Source organism: Salmo trutta, chromosome 28, assembly GCF_901001165.1.
Source record: "Salmo trutta chromosome 28, fSalTru1.1, whole genome shotgun sequence".
NCBI lineage: Eukaryota > Metazoa > Chordata > Actinopteri > Salmoniformes > Salmonidae > Salmo > Salmo trutta.
In genome coordinates, this window is record NC_042984.1 from 41,104,046 (window position 1) to 41,118,352 (window position 14,307).

Below are 14,307 nucleotides of genomic sequence, written 5' to 3' on the forward strand. Positions count from 1 at the left end.
TATGAAGGTTGCTAGCTTGATAATACATGACTCAAAAACTATCTTTTGGTATTTTCATATGATGTGGCTGGTGACACTTTGCATCTTGAAAGTCCAATATCTTGAAAACTTGACTGCTGACATGCAAAACATGTTTGGAATGTATCAACAGTGGACTAATGAAAAAAATAAAAAAAATAAAAAATTATATATATATATATATATATATATATATATATTGTTTTGAGTGTATTTCCCTTTAAGTCTCCTCTCACCCCAAAGAGAAGGCTGTTTTCCCCCATGCTCAACTTTGCAACACTTTCCATAGACACGCCTTTACTTTGCGCAAGTAATTTAGCTCACATTTCTCTCTGTTTACATAATCAGTCCCAGCAAATGAAAGGGAGGCAGGGACTGAGTAATTGACACTGATAAACAACATTTCAATCCAAGTCAGAATGTACCCGTTGAGTGACATTGCAAAAGGAAAGCAGGGACAAAACAACTGGATTTGTTTACTGCTGTACAGAACAGACTTCCCTACTATTTCCCCCAACAGGCACACTGAAAAACCACACAAACACGTGCGTGCACAGGGCTCTAAAGTGGGACCATTTTGGATGGCATTTGCACCTATATATTTTGCTCTACAACCTGGAATTTTCATATAGGAGCACGAGATAATAGTAACGATTAGGCTTCTCCCTACCGTTGTTTCAGTGCTTCAGAGAAAAGAAATAGCGCATAGGCATTAGCATCATGATTGTACCATTACTTCAGCGTCAACGGCTTGTTTCTAACACAGACAGTTCAACAGTTATGACCCGTATTACAGACGCAACAGTTTTTCTTTCTGCGGCAGATTGGCTGGCCATATTACATTTTTCCATGGGCCATTTGTTGACGCCTTGTTCAGTCACGTTACCTCGATAGCTAGCTAGCTGACGACCTGGTAACTTTACTGGGAGGCTACATCCGAACGTTTGGGGGGCACAGAAAGAAAGGAAAAGGGATAGCTTCGTCAGGAGATCAATGATCATAGCAATGAATGAACAACAGATATCTTGCATGTCTTCACTTACTAACGATGTTCTTAAAGAGACAACATTTTTATGGAAGATAGTGCTTTTCACAATGTAGAAACCTAATATTCCACAAAATGACTGGTATTTGCGTCAACATTTCTGGTGCTGCTAAATGTTATGTCGTGCTCCTAACTTTTATAAAATTGGGAGAACCACTGCTACCAATGAAAATGTTTAATTTAGAACCCTGATGACAAGTGCAAAACATTGAGCACACACACACACACACACATAAAACAGCTGTATTCTTTGATGGGGAGCAGCTATTTCGTGACAGTGACAGCGTGACACAGCCTTTGTAGTACCTGCCCTGCCAGTCTGTTCAATCATTACTTATCCCCAGGCCCAGCTGTGTCTCCAGTCCCCCATCCCTCTTGTTCCCATCTGCTCTGCTCACCCAGTATCCAGGTCTCTCTCACACACACGCACAAAACCTGACCCAAAAACAGGAGCTGCTGCTGGGCCGAGGAACCAGCTCTTGGTGTGCTTTCTGTAATTATGAAAAGCCCAACCAGTGCTTGTGAAAGTGTCTTTTGGGGCGTTTAAATGAAACAAATCTGCCTCCGAATAATGCAGAGGACAGCAGCAGCTCCTGCATTTGCACATCCGTGGCGTGACGATATATAAACACGTGAAAACATACGCACACACCCCCCACACCCATGACCTTGTACAGAGCCTCCACCTGGTCTAGTCTCGTCAACCGGGTGCTCTCAGCCACCCTCAACTATTTGTTTCAAAGTCAAATGTTTAACCAATGGCTCCTGTTGTTCACTGGACTGTGGTGCATATGCTGCAGCTCTGTGCTGCTCCACAGGAACCAGGGTGTGGGGATGCCTGTAGACCCTGCTCGTTTTGCTCCTCTCTCTCCATGCCTGCAGCCTGTCCTCCTGCTTCACACAGCCAGTCACTCTATACTTTGTTTCTGGCAAACCTTTTGTGTCTGTCTGACCTCTGCTGCCACCCTACATGTACATTTCCACTGCCTCAATGTGTGGCTGTTGGTGTTGTTTTGAACTGTATGTCTCAGCTGGGTGAGTAGGCAGTGGAAAAAATTAAGAAAACTGTGGAGCTGGGCCTGGCTGCATAAAGCATTCTGGGGGACAGGGTTCAGGGCCACAGCACAGGGGGAAATGGGCACACCTCACAGAGCTGAGCTCTCACACCAACACAAGGGAACCAAAGGCAGACGGAGGGAAGGAGGAGGGCCACAGCACAGGGGGAAATGGGCACACCTCACAGAGCTGAGCTCTCACACCAACACAAGGGAACCAAAGGCAGACGGGAAAAGGGATGGGAGGAAAGAAAGAGGAGAGAAGTGGGAACGGAACTTCCCGTGGGAGCGTTGGTAAGGTATCGTAGCAAAAGGGTTGTTCAAGAAGACAAAACAGGGATACAGAAAGAGGGAGAAGAACAAGTATGCTCACGACTTTGAGAAAGAGGGAGAGAGAGAGAGCGTCCAGGCTCCGGTTGTTATGGCGACAGTAACAGCGCAGAGAGAGGGTGGCATGGGTGACGGTGCTCTGTGACTATTACCCGAGAGAGAGGAGAGGAAGGAGGGGAGGGAGAAAGAGCACAAAATACACTTCAGAGCCCAGATTAAATATGCTTATTCAAGTAATATAAGAGAACGAACAGTTAATTAGCCAGCATGCATGAGTCAAATGGCAACATACAGGCTGTTGCTGCCCCAATTATGACAAACATGCATTAAGCTCCCCCTCTCTGTGTGTGTGTGTGTGTGTGTGTGTGTGCAGTGGTTGGCACAAAAATACAATAACAGGAAATCTGTCACGTTAGTTACATGGCCCCAAAAGACACCATGTTCTCTGTGATGCTCCATCTTCCATGGTCTAAGGTAGATATCATCAACACAGCTTGTAAGTGGTGTACTTGTAAGCGACACTCTGCTTTTCTGACACCACACTCCACAAAGCAAGTTCTGCAGGCTCTAGTTTTGTCTAATCTTGATTATTGTCCAGCCGTGTGGTCCAGTGCGGCAAGGAAAGACCTAGTTAAGCTGCAGCTGGCCCAGAACAGAGCAGCACGTCTTGTTCTTCATTGTAATCAGAGGGCTGATATAAATACTATGCATGCCAGTCTCTCTTGGCTAAGAGTGGAGGAGAGACTGACTGTTACTTTTTATAAGAAACATGAATGTGTTGAAAATCCCAAATTGTTTGCCTCTCCCCTATTTCACCTAGATAGTTTGTGTGTATGTATTGATATGTAGGCTGTGTGTGCCTTTAAAAACAAATCTTATGTTTTTCTGTCCTATTCTGAGCTATTCTTGTCTATTAATGTTGAGTATTATGTCACGTTTCCTGTTCTGTGTGGACCCCAGGAAGAGTAGGTGCTGCTTTTGCAACAGCTAATGTTTATCCTACTAAAATACCAAAATACTAAGGATGGTGTGGGATTTTATTTGACTTGATGGGAAAAATAGGCCCAATTCCCAGGCTCATACAGCTACAGCTGAATGGCAACATGATAGTTGATACATATATCATGTGGCTCAGAAGACTATTTTGAGAGTGTTTTCATATTTCGTTAAAGAGACTGTGCCGACCTGAGGGTACATGATATGTTATGAACGAGGTCAACAACCTTTCCTGCAGCTTGGAGACCTTTACGGTATACCAGTGATTTTTGTTTAAAACAAGCAATTCTGTTTTCAAAATGGCACCAATCACTTTTTAAGGTGTGTTCTGAAAGTGTATTTCTGCACTACACTGACTGGAAGCCACAATAAAACAACTCTACTGAATCATGTTTAGGGTTCCAAAATTCTGGTTAACTTTCCCAAAAGTCAGAGGTATTCCAGAAATCCCGATTGGAAGATTCCCAGAATCAAGAAGGAATAAGCAGGAAATCTGGAATCCTCCAACCAGGATTTCAGGAAAAAGCTGGGAATTCGGGGAATGCAAGTAGAACTACGCAACCCTAAGCATGTTGAATGTCATGTTGAAGCTGATGGATCAGTGCAGCACCTGCTTGCAGCTATATGGATAGATATCTGGTAACCAAAAGACAGGAATAGGAAGAAATTAGACAGATATAGAGTTAGTATGGAGATGGCAGAGGGAGGGAGCGATCCTCACTTCACCGGGCCTGCCGTTGGTACTAGTGACCTTAATCCTACAGCAATACGTTAATATGTTAACATCCAGACAGGCCGGGGCATAGAGCACAGACGGGGAGTAGGGTTACGTAATGTGTACATATGTCTGACGTATGTGTGTCAGAGTAAGTAGGAGCGTGAGTGTGCATAAGACCTGATACTGAGTAGAGCTAAAGTACAGTAGCTAGCCTACATGTTGAGTAGTTATGGGGGGGCATATTTTTCCTTTTTTTATAGTTACATATCGGGATATAATTTTGGCGCTAGTTGGGAGTACCTGCACCAAACCTCCAGTATTTTCCCCTTCATAGTTTGTTCTTTTTTGTTTTCAGCACTTATTTCCCTGACCGATCAAAACTCGTTCTCTCATGTTCTGGTCTCTCTGCAGCAGACATACGGTGAGCGATATGTTTACTACATCGAATCGCAATAAAATCACAGTAACGAACGGCAACACACATCATATCGGCACCTAAGTACGGTGAAGTATCGTGAGGTACCTGGAAATACCCAGTCCTAATGTTGAGGGCAATCCAGTTTCCTGACTGTGAACCAACTATTTCTATAACAAAACATGGCAAAGAACAGAACACACAGACTCAAACTCTATTATTAAACCTAACTGTGATGCTTAAGGTCGCTGTGTGCGTGTGCGCACTGCAGTAGAGCTGTGCTGTATGGCTGAACGAGGCATAGCTGCGCAGACACAAAGACAACCGGAGGAGACGAGGGGTAGAGAGGGCTGTCTCTTTTAACGCTGTGTCACAGTGACATAGACAAAAACGGCTGTGTGAATGTCACCACAACCCAGGGAGTGAGCAGCACAGAGAGGTTAGGAGAGGGAAATACCTGCCCAGAGTGGGTGAAATTGCACTTTTGTGATGAAATTCAACTTACTGATGTTTAAAATGCATTTAACATGACAAATATGATTATTCACGTTCTGAAACATCTTTCTAACATTGCATTACCAGTATGTCCAAAAATACCGATTTCGTAACCTAATACATGCGGCAATAAGCACCGAGCTGTTGACAGAGCGGTGCAGCTTTCTCACAGCAACTTTTAGGATTTGTCATGTTGAGCCTGTAAACTAGCCTTTATTCTCACACAGCATCCAGCCTAGCTGACGCGATGCGGAGCAATTTTCCTTCATTTTAACCACTTTTTCTCTCTGGCCCCCATTGATTTAGTCACCTGAATTTTAGCCATCATACTAGGGTAAAAACTCCAATAACATTTGAACGGATTATGACAAAGACATGAGGTTTGGACCATTGGTTGTTTTAGAGGATTATCTACACAATTAACATTTTACCCATTGGTCAAAATATGAATTTTTCATTGGACACCCTACCCTCTCTCTCTCATAGGTATGTTCACGGTTAATTAATTAAGAGAATATCCGAACAGACTTTAGTATTCGATTTTGCTTATTTGTGAGAGTATTTATTTCTATTTTTTTAAACAAACTATACAAACAATGAAAAAACTTTTCCTGAATTATATAAATGTGACATTTATAGAAAGTATTCAGACCCCCTTGCCCTTTTTCTACATTGTTACATTACAGCTTTATTCTAAAGTGGATTAAATTACATTTTTGCCTCAATCTACAACCAATACACCATAATAAAGCAAAAACAGGTTTTTAGAAATGTTAGCAAATGTATTCAAAATAAAAAACAGAAATGCCTTATTTACATAAGTATTCAGACCCTTTGCTATGAGACTCGAAATTGAGCTCAGGTGCATCCTGTTTCCATTGATCATGTTAGAGATGTTTCTACAACTTGATTGGTGTTCACCTGTGGTAAATTTAATTGATTGGACATGATTTGGAAAGGCACACACCTGTCTAAATAAGGTCCCACAGTTGACAGTGCATATCAGAGCAAAAACCAAGCCATGAGGTTGAAGGAATTGTCCATAGAGCTCCCAGACAGGATTCTGTTGAGGCACCAAAACATTTGTGCAGCAGTGAAGGGCCAACACCACAGTGGCCTCCATCATTCTTAAATGGAAGAAGTCATGTCCAAATCAATTGAATTTACCACAGGTGGACTCCAATCAAGTTCTAGAAACATCTCAAGGATGATCAATGGAAACAGGATGCACCTGAGCTCAATTTCGAGTATCAAAGTAAAGTGTCTGAATACTTATGTAAATAAGGTCATTCTGTTTTTTGTTAATTTTTAATACCATTGCCAAAAATTCTAAAAACCTGTTTTCACTTTGTCATTATGGGTTATTGTGTGTGATACATTTATATTTATTTAATCCATTGTAGAATAAGGCTGTAACGTAACAAAATGTGGAAAAAGCCAAGGGGTCCAACTACTTTCCGAATGCACTGTATCTTGTAAAACTGGGAATTTGTTAATTTGATATTCACGTTTGTTTTATTACCTATTGAAGACACAAGCATGTCCCGAAGTTGGAGGATTTATTGATCCCCTCGTCACTTTCTGGAAGTCACCCGCTGAGTTGTGTCAGCAACACGTGCTAACGGAGAGCCCTCCGAGCGAGTTGGTAGGGGCGGTTTGGGATTCACTGTTTCGCTACAAGGATTCAGTCTGGTGAAGATCGGAAGATGCGAGGCTAGAGCCCTCAACGTTTCGTCAAACCAACCAGGCTGGTTTTGTTGATGACAAACACAAAGCACCGTTGTTGACAGGCTTCAGTTCAGTCGGCATTTCTTTACTCAAGCCAAGGTAGTTAGTAGCTAGCTACGTTAGCTAACGTTTTTGTCCTGGTGCTCGATGTGCATTTCTCTGGAAAGGGGGCTAGTCTTTGTTTTACTTCCGCAAAATGCAGTGCTGTGGCTTGTTTTCGGATTGGTTGAACATGATCCAATCGCTTTCTAATTTGTTTTGTGCAATGCCCCTCGGGCAGACTGATAGCCTTGTAATTACCAGATTGCTGCTGCGCTAAGGGAGCGCACCAAATAGCCCTGCTAGCTGGCTATCGTAACTAGCTTCTTTACATCGATTTGACGCAGTCAAGACAGCCACTACCAGATGGTATGATAACTTATGAAACAGTAACACGTTTGTCTAACCACCCGACCCCTCTTGAAGCAGAACAGAGTTCAGACCGGATTCATCTCCTGTAAAGTCATGCTACCAAAGACTACCCCGAAAATCTGTGTAAACCCCGCCAGGTACAGACAATAACAACACACACAGACGGACGCCCACCACTGAGAAGATATGACTGTAGGTTTTCAAACAACTTTCATTAAATCAGTTCAATATCACTCCTGGTCACTTGCACCTCCGCAATGACAAGTATTTTCCTCCCATTAAAACACGTTGTATAGGCATCTTAGTTGACCCTTTCCATGCCAGACATAATATCATTGGACTGTTGCATATGGAATCATATCATCTCTACTCATGGAATTTCTTTATACAACATTTATCAGTATGCGTGTGTGTATTTCAGTTTCCACCTACCGGGGACATCATCTTCATCATCGCCATCATTCTCATCCTCCTCCTCACTGTTGAGGCAGTGGGCCTCCATGTATCTCCCCGAGGTCTCCTCGTCAGACATGGTGTCCCTCAGTCACCCGGGGCATTACCTAGGCATCCTCACACACACAGGCCATCTGCAACACACACACACACACACACACACACTTCTTATTTGGACACAGCTTTGGCATAAAAATGTAGCCTACAGAGTTATTTAATTTTTGTCCATTGTCACAATGTAAGAAATCCACATTTGAAGCATACAGTGGCTTGTGAAAGTATTCACCCCCTTGGCATTTTTCCTATTTTGTTGCCTTACAACCTGGAATTAAAAAAAAAAAAATTTGGGGGGGGGGCTTGTATCATTTGATTTACACAACATGCCTACCACTTTGAAGATGCAAAATATTTTTTGTGAAACAAACACAAAAAAACAGAACTTGAGCGTGCAGAACTATTCACCCCCCCAAAGTCAATACTTTGTAGAGCCACCTTTTGCAGCAATTACAGCTGCAAGTGTCTTGGGGTATGTCTCTATAAGCTTGGCACATCTAGCCACTGGGGTTCCGCTGGTGTACAGCAATCTTTAAGTCCTACCACATATTCTGAAATGGATTGAGGTCTGGGCTTTGACTAGGCCATTCACCTTAAACCACTCGAGTGTTGCTTTAGCAGTATGCTTAGGGTCATTGTCCTGCTGGAAGGTGAACCTCCATCCCAGTCTCAAATCTCTCCCTCAAGAATTTCCATGTATTTAGCCCCATCCATCATTCCTTCAATTCTGACCAGTTTCCCAGTTCCTGCCAATGAAAAAACATCCCCACAGCATGATGGTGTTCTCGGGGTGATGAGAGGTGTTGGATTTGCGCCAGACATAGCGTTTTCCTTGATGGCCAAAAAGCTAAATTGTAGTCTCATCTGACCAGAGTACCTTCTTCAATATGTTTAGAGAGTCTTCCACATGCCTTTTGGCGAACACCAAACGTGTTTGCTTATTTTTTTCTTTAAGCAATTACTTTTTTATGGCCACTTCTGTAAAGCCCAACTCTGTGGAGTGTATGGCTTAAGTGATCCTATGGACAGACACTCCATTCTCCGCTGTGAAGCTTTGCAGCTCCTTCAGGGTTATATTTGGTCTCTTTGTTGCCTCTGATTAATGCCCTCCTAGCCTGGTCCATGAGTTTTGGTGGGCGGCCCTCTCTTGGCAGGTTTGTTGTGGTGCCACATTCTTTTCATTTTTTAATAATGGATTTAAATGGTGCTCCGTGGGATGTTCAAAGTTTGTGATACTGTTTTATAACCCAACCCTGATCTGTACTTCACAACTTTATCCCTGACCTGTTTGGAGAGCTCCTTGGTCTTCATGGTGCCACTTGCTTGGTAGTGCCCCTTGCTTAGTGGTGTTGCAGACTTTAGGGCCGTTCAGAACAGGTGTATATACTGAGATCATGTGACACTTAGATTTCACACAGGTGGACTTTGTTTAATTAATTATGTGACTTCTGAAGGTAATTGGTTGCACCAGATCTTATTTAGGGGCTTCATAGCAAAGGGTTGAAAACATATGCACGCACTACTTTTCCATTTTGTTTTTTAAATCATTTTTTGAAACAAGTAATTTTTTTTCATTTCACTTCATCAATTTGGCCTATTTTGTGTATGTTCTTTACATGAAATCCAAATAAAAATCCATTTAAATTACAGGTTGTAATGCAACAAAATTGCTTGTCTATGGCAATTTGAGAACTTTTGTGGAAAAATTACACTTTCATTTCCCCCACTGTAAAACAGTATATCGGCAGATATATTGGTATCGGTAAGTTGTTCCCACTCAAAAAAATCTGAATCGGACCCAGTGCTTGACTTTGGCAGGAACTGAGTACCGGCACCTCAAATTTTCTACTGCTTGAGTTCCTGGATCTCTAATAAAATATTATCTCAAAAGTATTGTGCAGTTACTGCACCAAAATATAAAACAGTACCGGCATCCAAAATGAGTACCGGCACCTATTTTAGACCAAGTCAAGCACTGATCGGAACCCCCAAAAAAACATATAGGTCGGGCTCTACATAACATTGGCTTCATCATCATCACACGTGCCTATATCAACAACCAAACATCTCCTCCCATCTTCAATGTTTCCAATACAACAGTCACTGAGGATTCCCTGGGTGTCATCAGGGGAACATGATGGACTTTCCAAGAGGGTGGATCAGAAGTAAGGTGCAGGGGATCATTCATACCCCAACCCTGTTCTCTTGATTTCTCCCCCCCTTCTCTCCTCCAACACCTCTCTCTTCCTCCATCTTTCCCTCTCTCATTCCACCCCCTTTTCTCTCACCAGTGGTTAGAAGGACCCTCCAGTGATCAGCCACCTCCACTCTCCTCTGAACTTAATCTCCAGCACCACTGATTCCTCCTGATTCTCATTTCCCCCTCTTCAGTCTCAGCACTACGAGTCTCTCTGGCTGCTTACATAACAATTTTATTTGCTGGTTTTAAGAATTAAGCTTTCAGATAGCTCTTTGTTGACTGTTGCTGGGTGTTATCATCCACCATCAGCACCGGCCTGTACCATACCTGCCCTAAGCTCTCTCCTGGCCCCTTACACCAAGTCTGAATTTGTCCTGCTAGGTGACCTATACTGGGACATGCTTAAACCCCCTGACCAAGTCTTAAAACAATGGGACTCCCTAAATCTCTCTGATTATTATCAGTCCCACAATAATCCTGATAGGCAGGCATCAGTCTGGTGTTTTCTGTATTGACCTTAGCGATCACTGTTTTACAGCCTGTGTTCGTAATGGCTTCTCTGTTAAACGACCTGTCCTGATTTGTCATAAATGCTTGCTAAAAAACATTAATGAGCAAGCCTTCCTTCACGACCTTGCCTCTGTAAATTGGTATAGAATCAGCTTGATCCCCTCTGTTGAAGAGTTGGCAGAGTTACTCCACCTCAATAACACCATTTTGCGAAAGGCTCTGCACACAAATACTCAGGCTGACTGGCTCTTGTTCAGGCAAATGAGAAATAAGTGCACTCAGGCTATCTGGAAGGCCAAAGTTAGTTACTTTAAGGAGCAGTTCTGTCTCTGTGGGTCTAACCCCAAGAAGATCTGGAAAACAGTTAAAGACCTGGAGAATAAACCCTCCTCACAGCTGCCCATGTCCCTTAATGTTGATGATTTGTTGTTACTGACAAGGAGTGTATGGCTGCGTTCTTTAATCAACACTTCATTAAGTCAGGATAACTATGATCAGCCATGCCTCCTTGCCAGCAACATTTCCTCATCTCCCAGCCTTTCTAATGCAACTAGCCCTGATGCTCCTCCCTCTTTTTTTCCGTGCCCTGCTACACAGTTTCTTCCTGCAGGCGGTCACTGACTCTGAGGTGCTAAAAGAGCTCCTTAAACTTGGCCCCCAAATAATATCTAGGTCAGATGGTTTAGTTTAGGGATGCACGATACATTGGTATTGGCCGATATTAGCTAAAAATGCCAACATCGGCCTGATGTCCAGTTTAACACCGATGTGCAAAACCGAAGTCAAAGCTGACATGCATACCTATATAACGTAGGTAGATGACGTAATGACGCCACAAACAAAAAAAACACAGCGCTACACAGACCTAAAGCAGAAAAATACTAAGCGCAAACTTCCAACAACTAAACAAGTTGCAGTCATTTGAAAGCGCAAGAACATTTCAGCGAAAAACATTAACGCCAAGATAAGGGAATTCATTGCCCTTGACAATCAATCGTTCTGTCGTGGATGATGTTCGCTTTCGCCGACTGGTCGAGCACCGGTACACACTACCAAGTAGGCTCTATTTTTCAGATGTTGCCCTACCGGAGTTACACAGTATTGTTGAAACGCACATCTATGAGCTACTTGCTATGGGCGTCACTGCAATTAGCTTCACAACTGATATTTGGACCAGCGATGTCAGCCCCATGAGCATGCTGAGTCTGACAGCACAGTGGGTCGATGATGATTTCATACTGAGGAAAGCCGTATTGCATGCTCAGGAATGTGCTGGTTCTCATACCGCCGCTGCCATTTCAATGACATTTGAGAACATGTTTGAAACTTGAACATACTCCTAGCTCCATTCGAACAACTGACTGGAGAAATAAGCTACATCAACTGCGTCTGCAGCAGACGTGATACCCTCTGTCATGGCTAGGGTTGCACATTTTGGGGATATTCAGAGGTGGAAACTTTCCGTGGGAATTAACGGGAATATATGCAAATTAATAGTAATACCATTTAAATGTAGAGGTGTTTTGCATTGGATATATTTACCATATGGAGACAGAAACAAAAACCTTTTACCTTATCATAAGTAGATAATTGCAAATGATTAAGCAATTTTAATAGAAAAAAAATGTATTTACGAATTGAAGTTTAATTAAATGAGTTGACTCTTCACATGGGATGATTTCACTGAACAACAAAAGGGAATATTGAATGATCCCCAATGATCCATCGCAGCTCCCAAAAACATTTTCAACATACATCTGTTAAATGATAGTCTAGAAACTAAAGCTTTGGTTGTCTTCCTCTCAGGCTTCCATGTCTTCTCCCTGGACCTCCTCAATGTCCACCTGTTGAACATCAGACGCTGAGGCCTCATCTTCACTGTCACTTTCCAACATTGTTGATGGATGGTTCGCTGTCAGGCTCAAAAATCCTCAAATTTTCCCGATGGCCAATAATTTTATATATTGGTCAACCTGTTGCGTACTTTGGTGCGTGTGTTCCCAAACAAGGACCAGTTGCGCTCTGAGGGGGCTGATGTTGGTGGGATTTGGAGGATGGAGGCAACAGGCGAAAGAGCCTCAGATCTACAAAGTCCCTTCCACCAGGTGGCTGATGAGATATGTTGGCACGACTGCCATATTGCATCTCCATCCCAAAGCCCTGGCGAGACATGATAGTGATGACACCATAGGCCTTGTTGATCTCTGCACCAGACAGGATGCTCTTGCCAGCATACTTGGGGTTCAACATGTACGCTGCGGCGTGTATGGGCTTCAGGCAGAAGTCTTCACAATTTCTGATGCATTTCAGAACTGCAGTTTCCTCTGCTTGGAGCAACAGTGAAGTGGGCAGGGCAGTACAGATTTCTTCTCTTACATCTGCAAGCAGAGTCTGAACATCAGACAGGATGGCATTGTCCCCTTCAATACGTGCAATGGCTACTGCTATAGGTTTCAGGAGTTTCAGGCTGCTTACCACTCTCTCCCAAAATACATCATCCAGGAGGACCTTTTTGATGGGGTTGTCCATACCAGGAGACTGTGATATGGCCATTTCTTTGAGAGACTCCTTCCCCTCCATGAGACTGTCAAACATGATGACAACACCACCCCAACGGGTGTTGCTGGGGAAGCTTCAATGTGCTGCTCTTATTCGTCTCACTTTGCTTGGTGAGGTAGATTGCTGCTATAACTTGATGACCCTTCACATACCTAACCATTTCCTTGGCTCTCTTGTAGAGTATATCCATTGTTTTCAGTGCCATGATGTCCTTGAGGAGCAGATTCAATACATGAGCAGCACAGCCAATGGGTGTGATGTGAGGGTAGGACTCCTCCACTTTAGACCAAGCAGCCTTCATGTTCCCAGCGTTGTCTGTCACCAGTGCAAATACCTTCTGTGGTCCAAGGTCATTGATGACTGCAGCTCATCTGCAATGTAGAGACCGGTGTGTCTGTTGTCCCTTGTGTCTGTGCTCTTGTAGAATACTGGTTGAGGGGTGGAGATGTAGTTAATTATTCCTTGCCCACGAAGGGTCGACCACCCATCAGAGATGATTGCAATACAGTCTGCTTTCTCTATGATTTGTTCAACCTTCACTTGAACTCTGCATCTAGCAAATGCGTAGATAAAGCATGTCTGGTTTGAGGGGTGTATGCTGGGCAAAAAACATTCAGAAATCTCTTCCAATACACATTGCCTGTGAGCATCAGAGTTGAACCAGTTGCATACACAGCTCGAGCAAGACATTCATCAGCATTTCTCCGACTACGTTCCTCCATTGAGTCCCACATTTTTTTGGATTCCAGCAGGACCATGAGCTGTTGCTATCGATAAGGTGTCTGATTCATCATTTTGACCTAGAATAGAAGTAGAGGGACTTTTGTCAGAGGTTGCTTGTTGTGAGCACTAAGGGAACTTTATGCACTTGGCCAGATGATTCTGCATCTTTGTTGCATTCTTCACATATGATTTGGCACAGTATTTGCAAATTTACACAGCTTTTCCTTCTACATTAGCTGCAGTGAAATGTCTCCACACATCAGATAGTGCCCGTGGCATTTTCCTGTAAAGATTAGAAAAAAATGAGTAAAACAAATACAATTCCATGTACAAATAGTTAACTTTTTATGGATAGGGGGCAGTATTTTCACGGCCGGATAAAAAACGTACCCGATTTAATCTGATTATTACTCCTGCCCAGAAACTAGAATATGCATATAATTATTAGCTTTGGATAGAAAACACTCCAAAAGTTTCTAAAACTGTTTGAATGGTGTCTGTGAGTATAACAGAACTCATTTGGCAGGCCAAAACCTGAGAAGATTCCAAACAGGAAGCGCCCTCTCTGACCATTTCTTGGCCTTCTTGATCATCTCT

At 43.0% G+C, this 14,307-nt stretch overlaps 1 protein-coding gene across 2 annotated transcripts in view; it reads right to left on the reverse strand.

Annotated features, from left to right (window-relative positions):
• The window catches only part of LOC115166254 (helicase ARIP4), a 71,495-nt gene that overhangs the window by 34,327 nt on the left and 22,861 nt on the right, over nt 1–14,307 (reverse strand). For both annotated transcript variants that reach the window (XM_029720084.1, XM_029720083.1), the window contains exon 2: nt 7,644–7,798. In XM_029720084.1, the coding sequence (XP_029575944.1) occupies nt 7,644–7,743 (100 nt within the window). In that variant the 5' untranslated portion in view covers nt 7,744–7,798. The remainder of the gene's footprint in view (nt 1–7,643; nt 7,799–14,307) is intronic.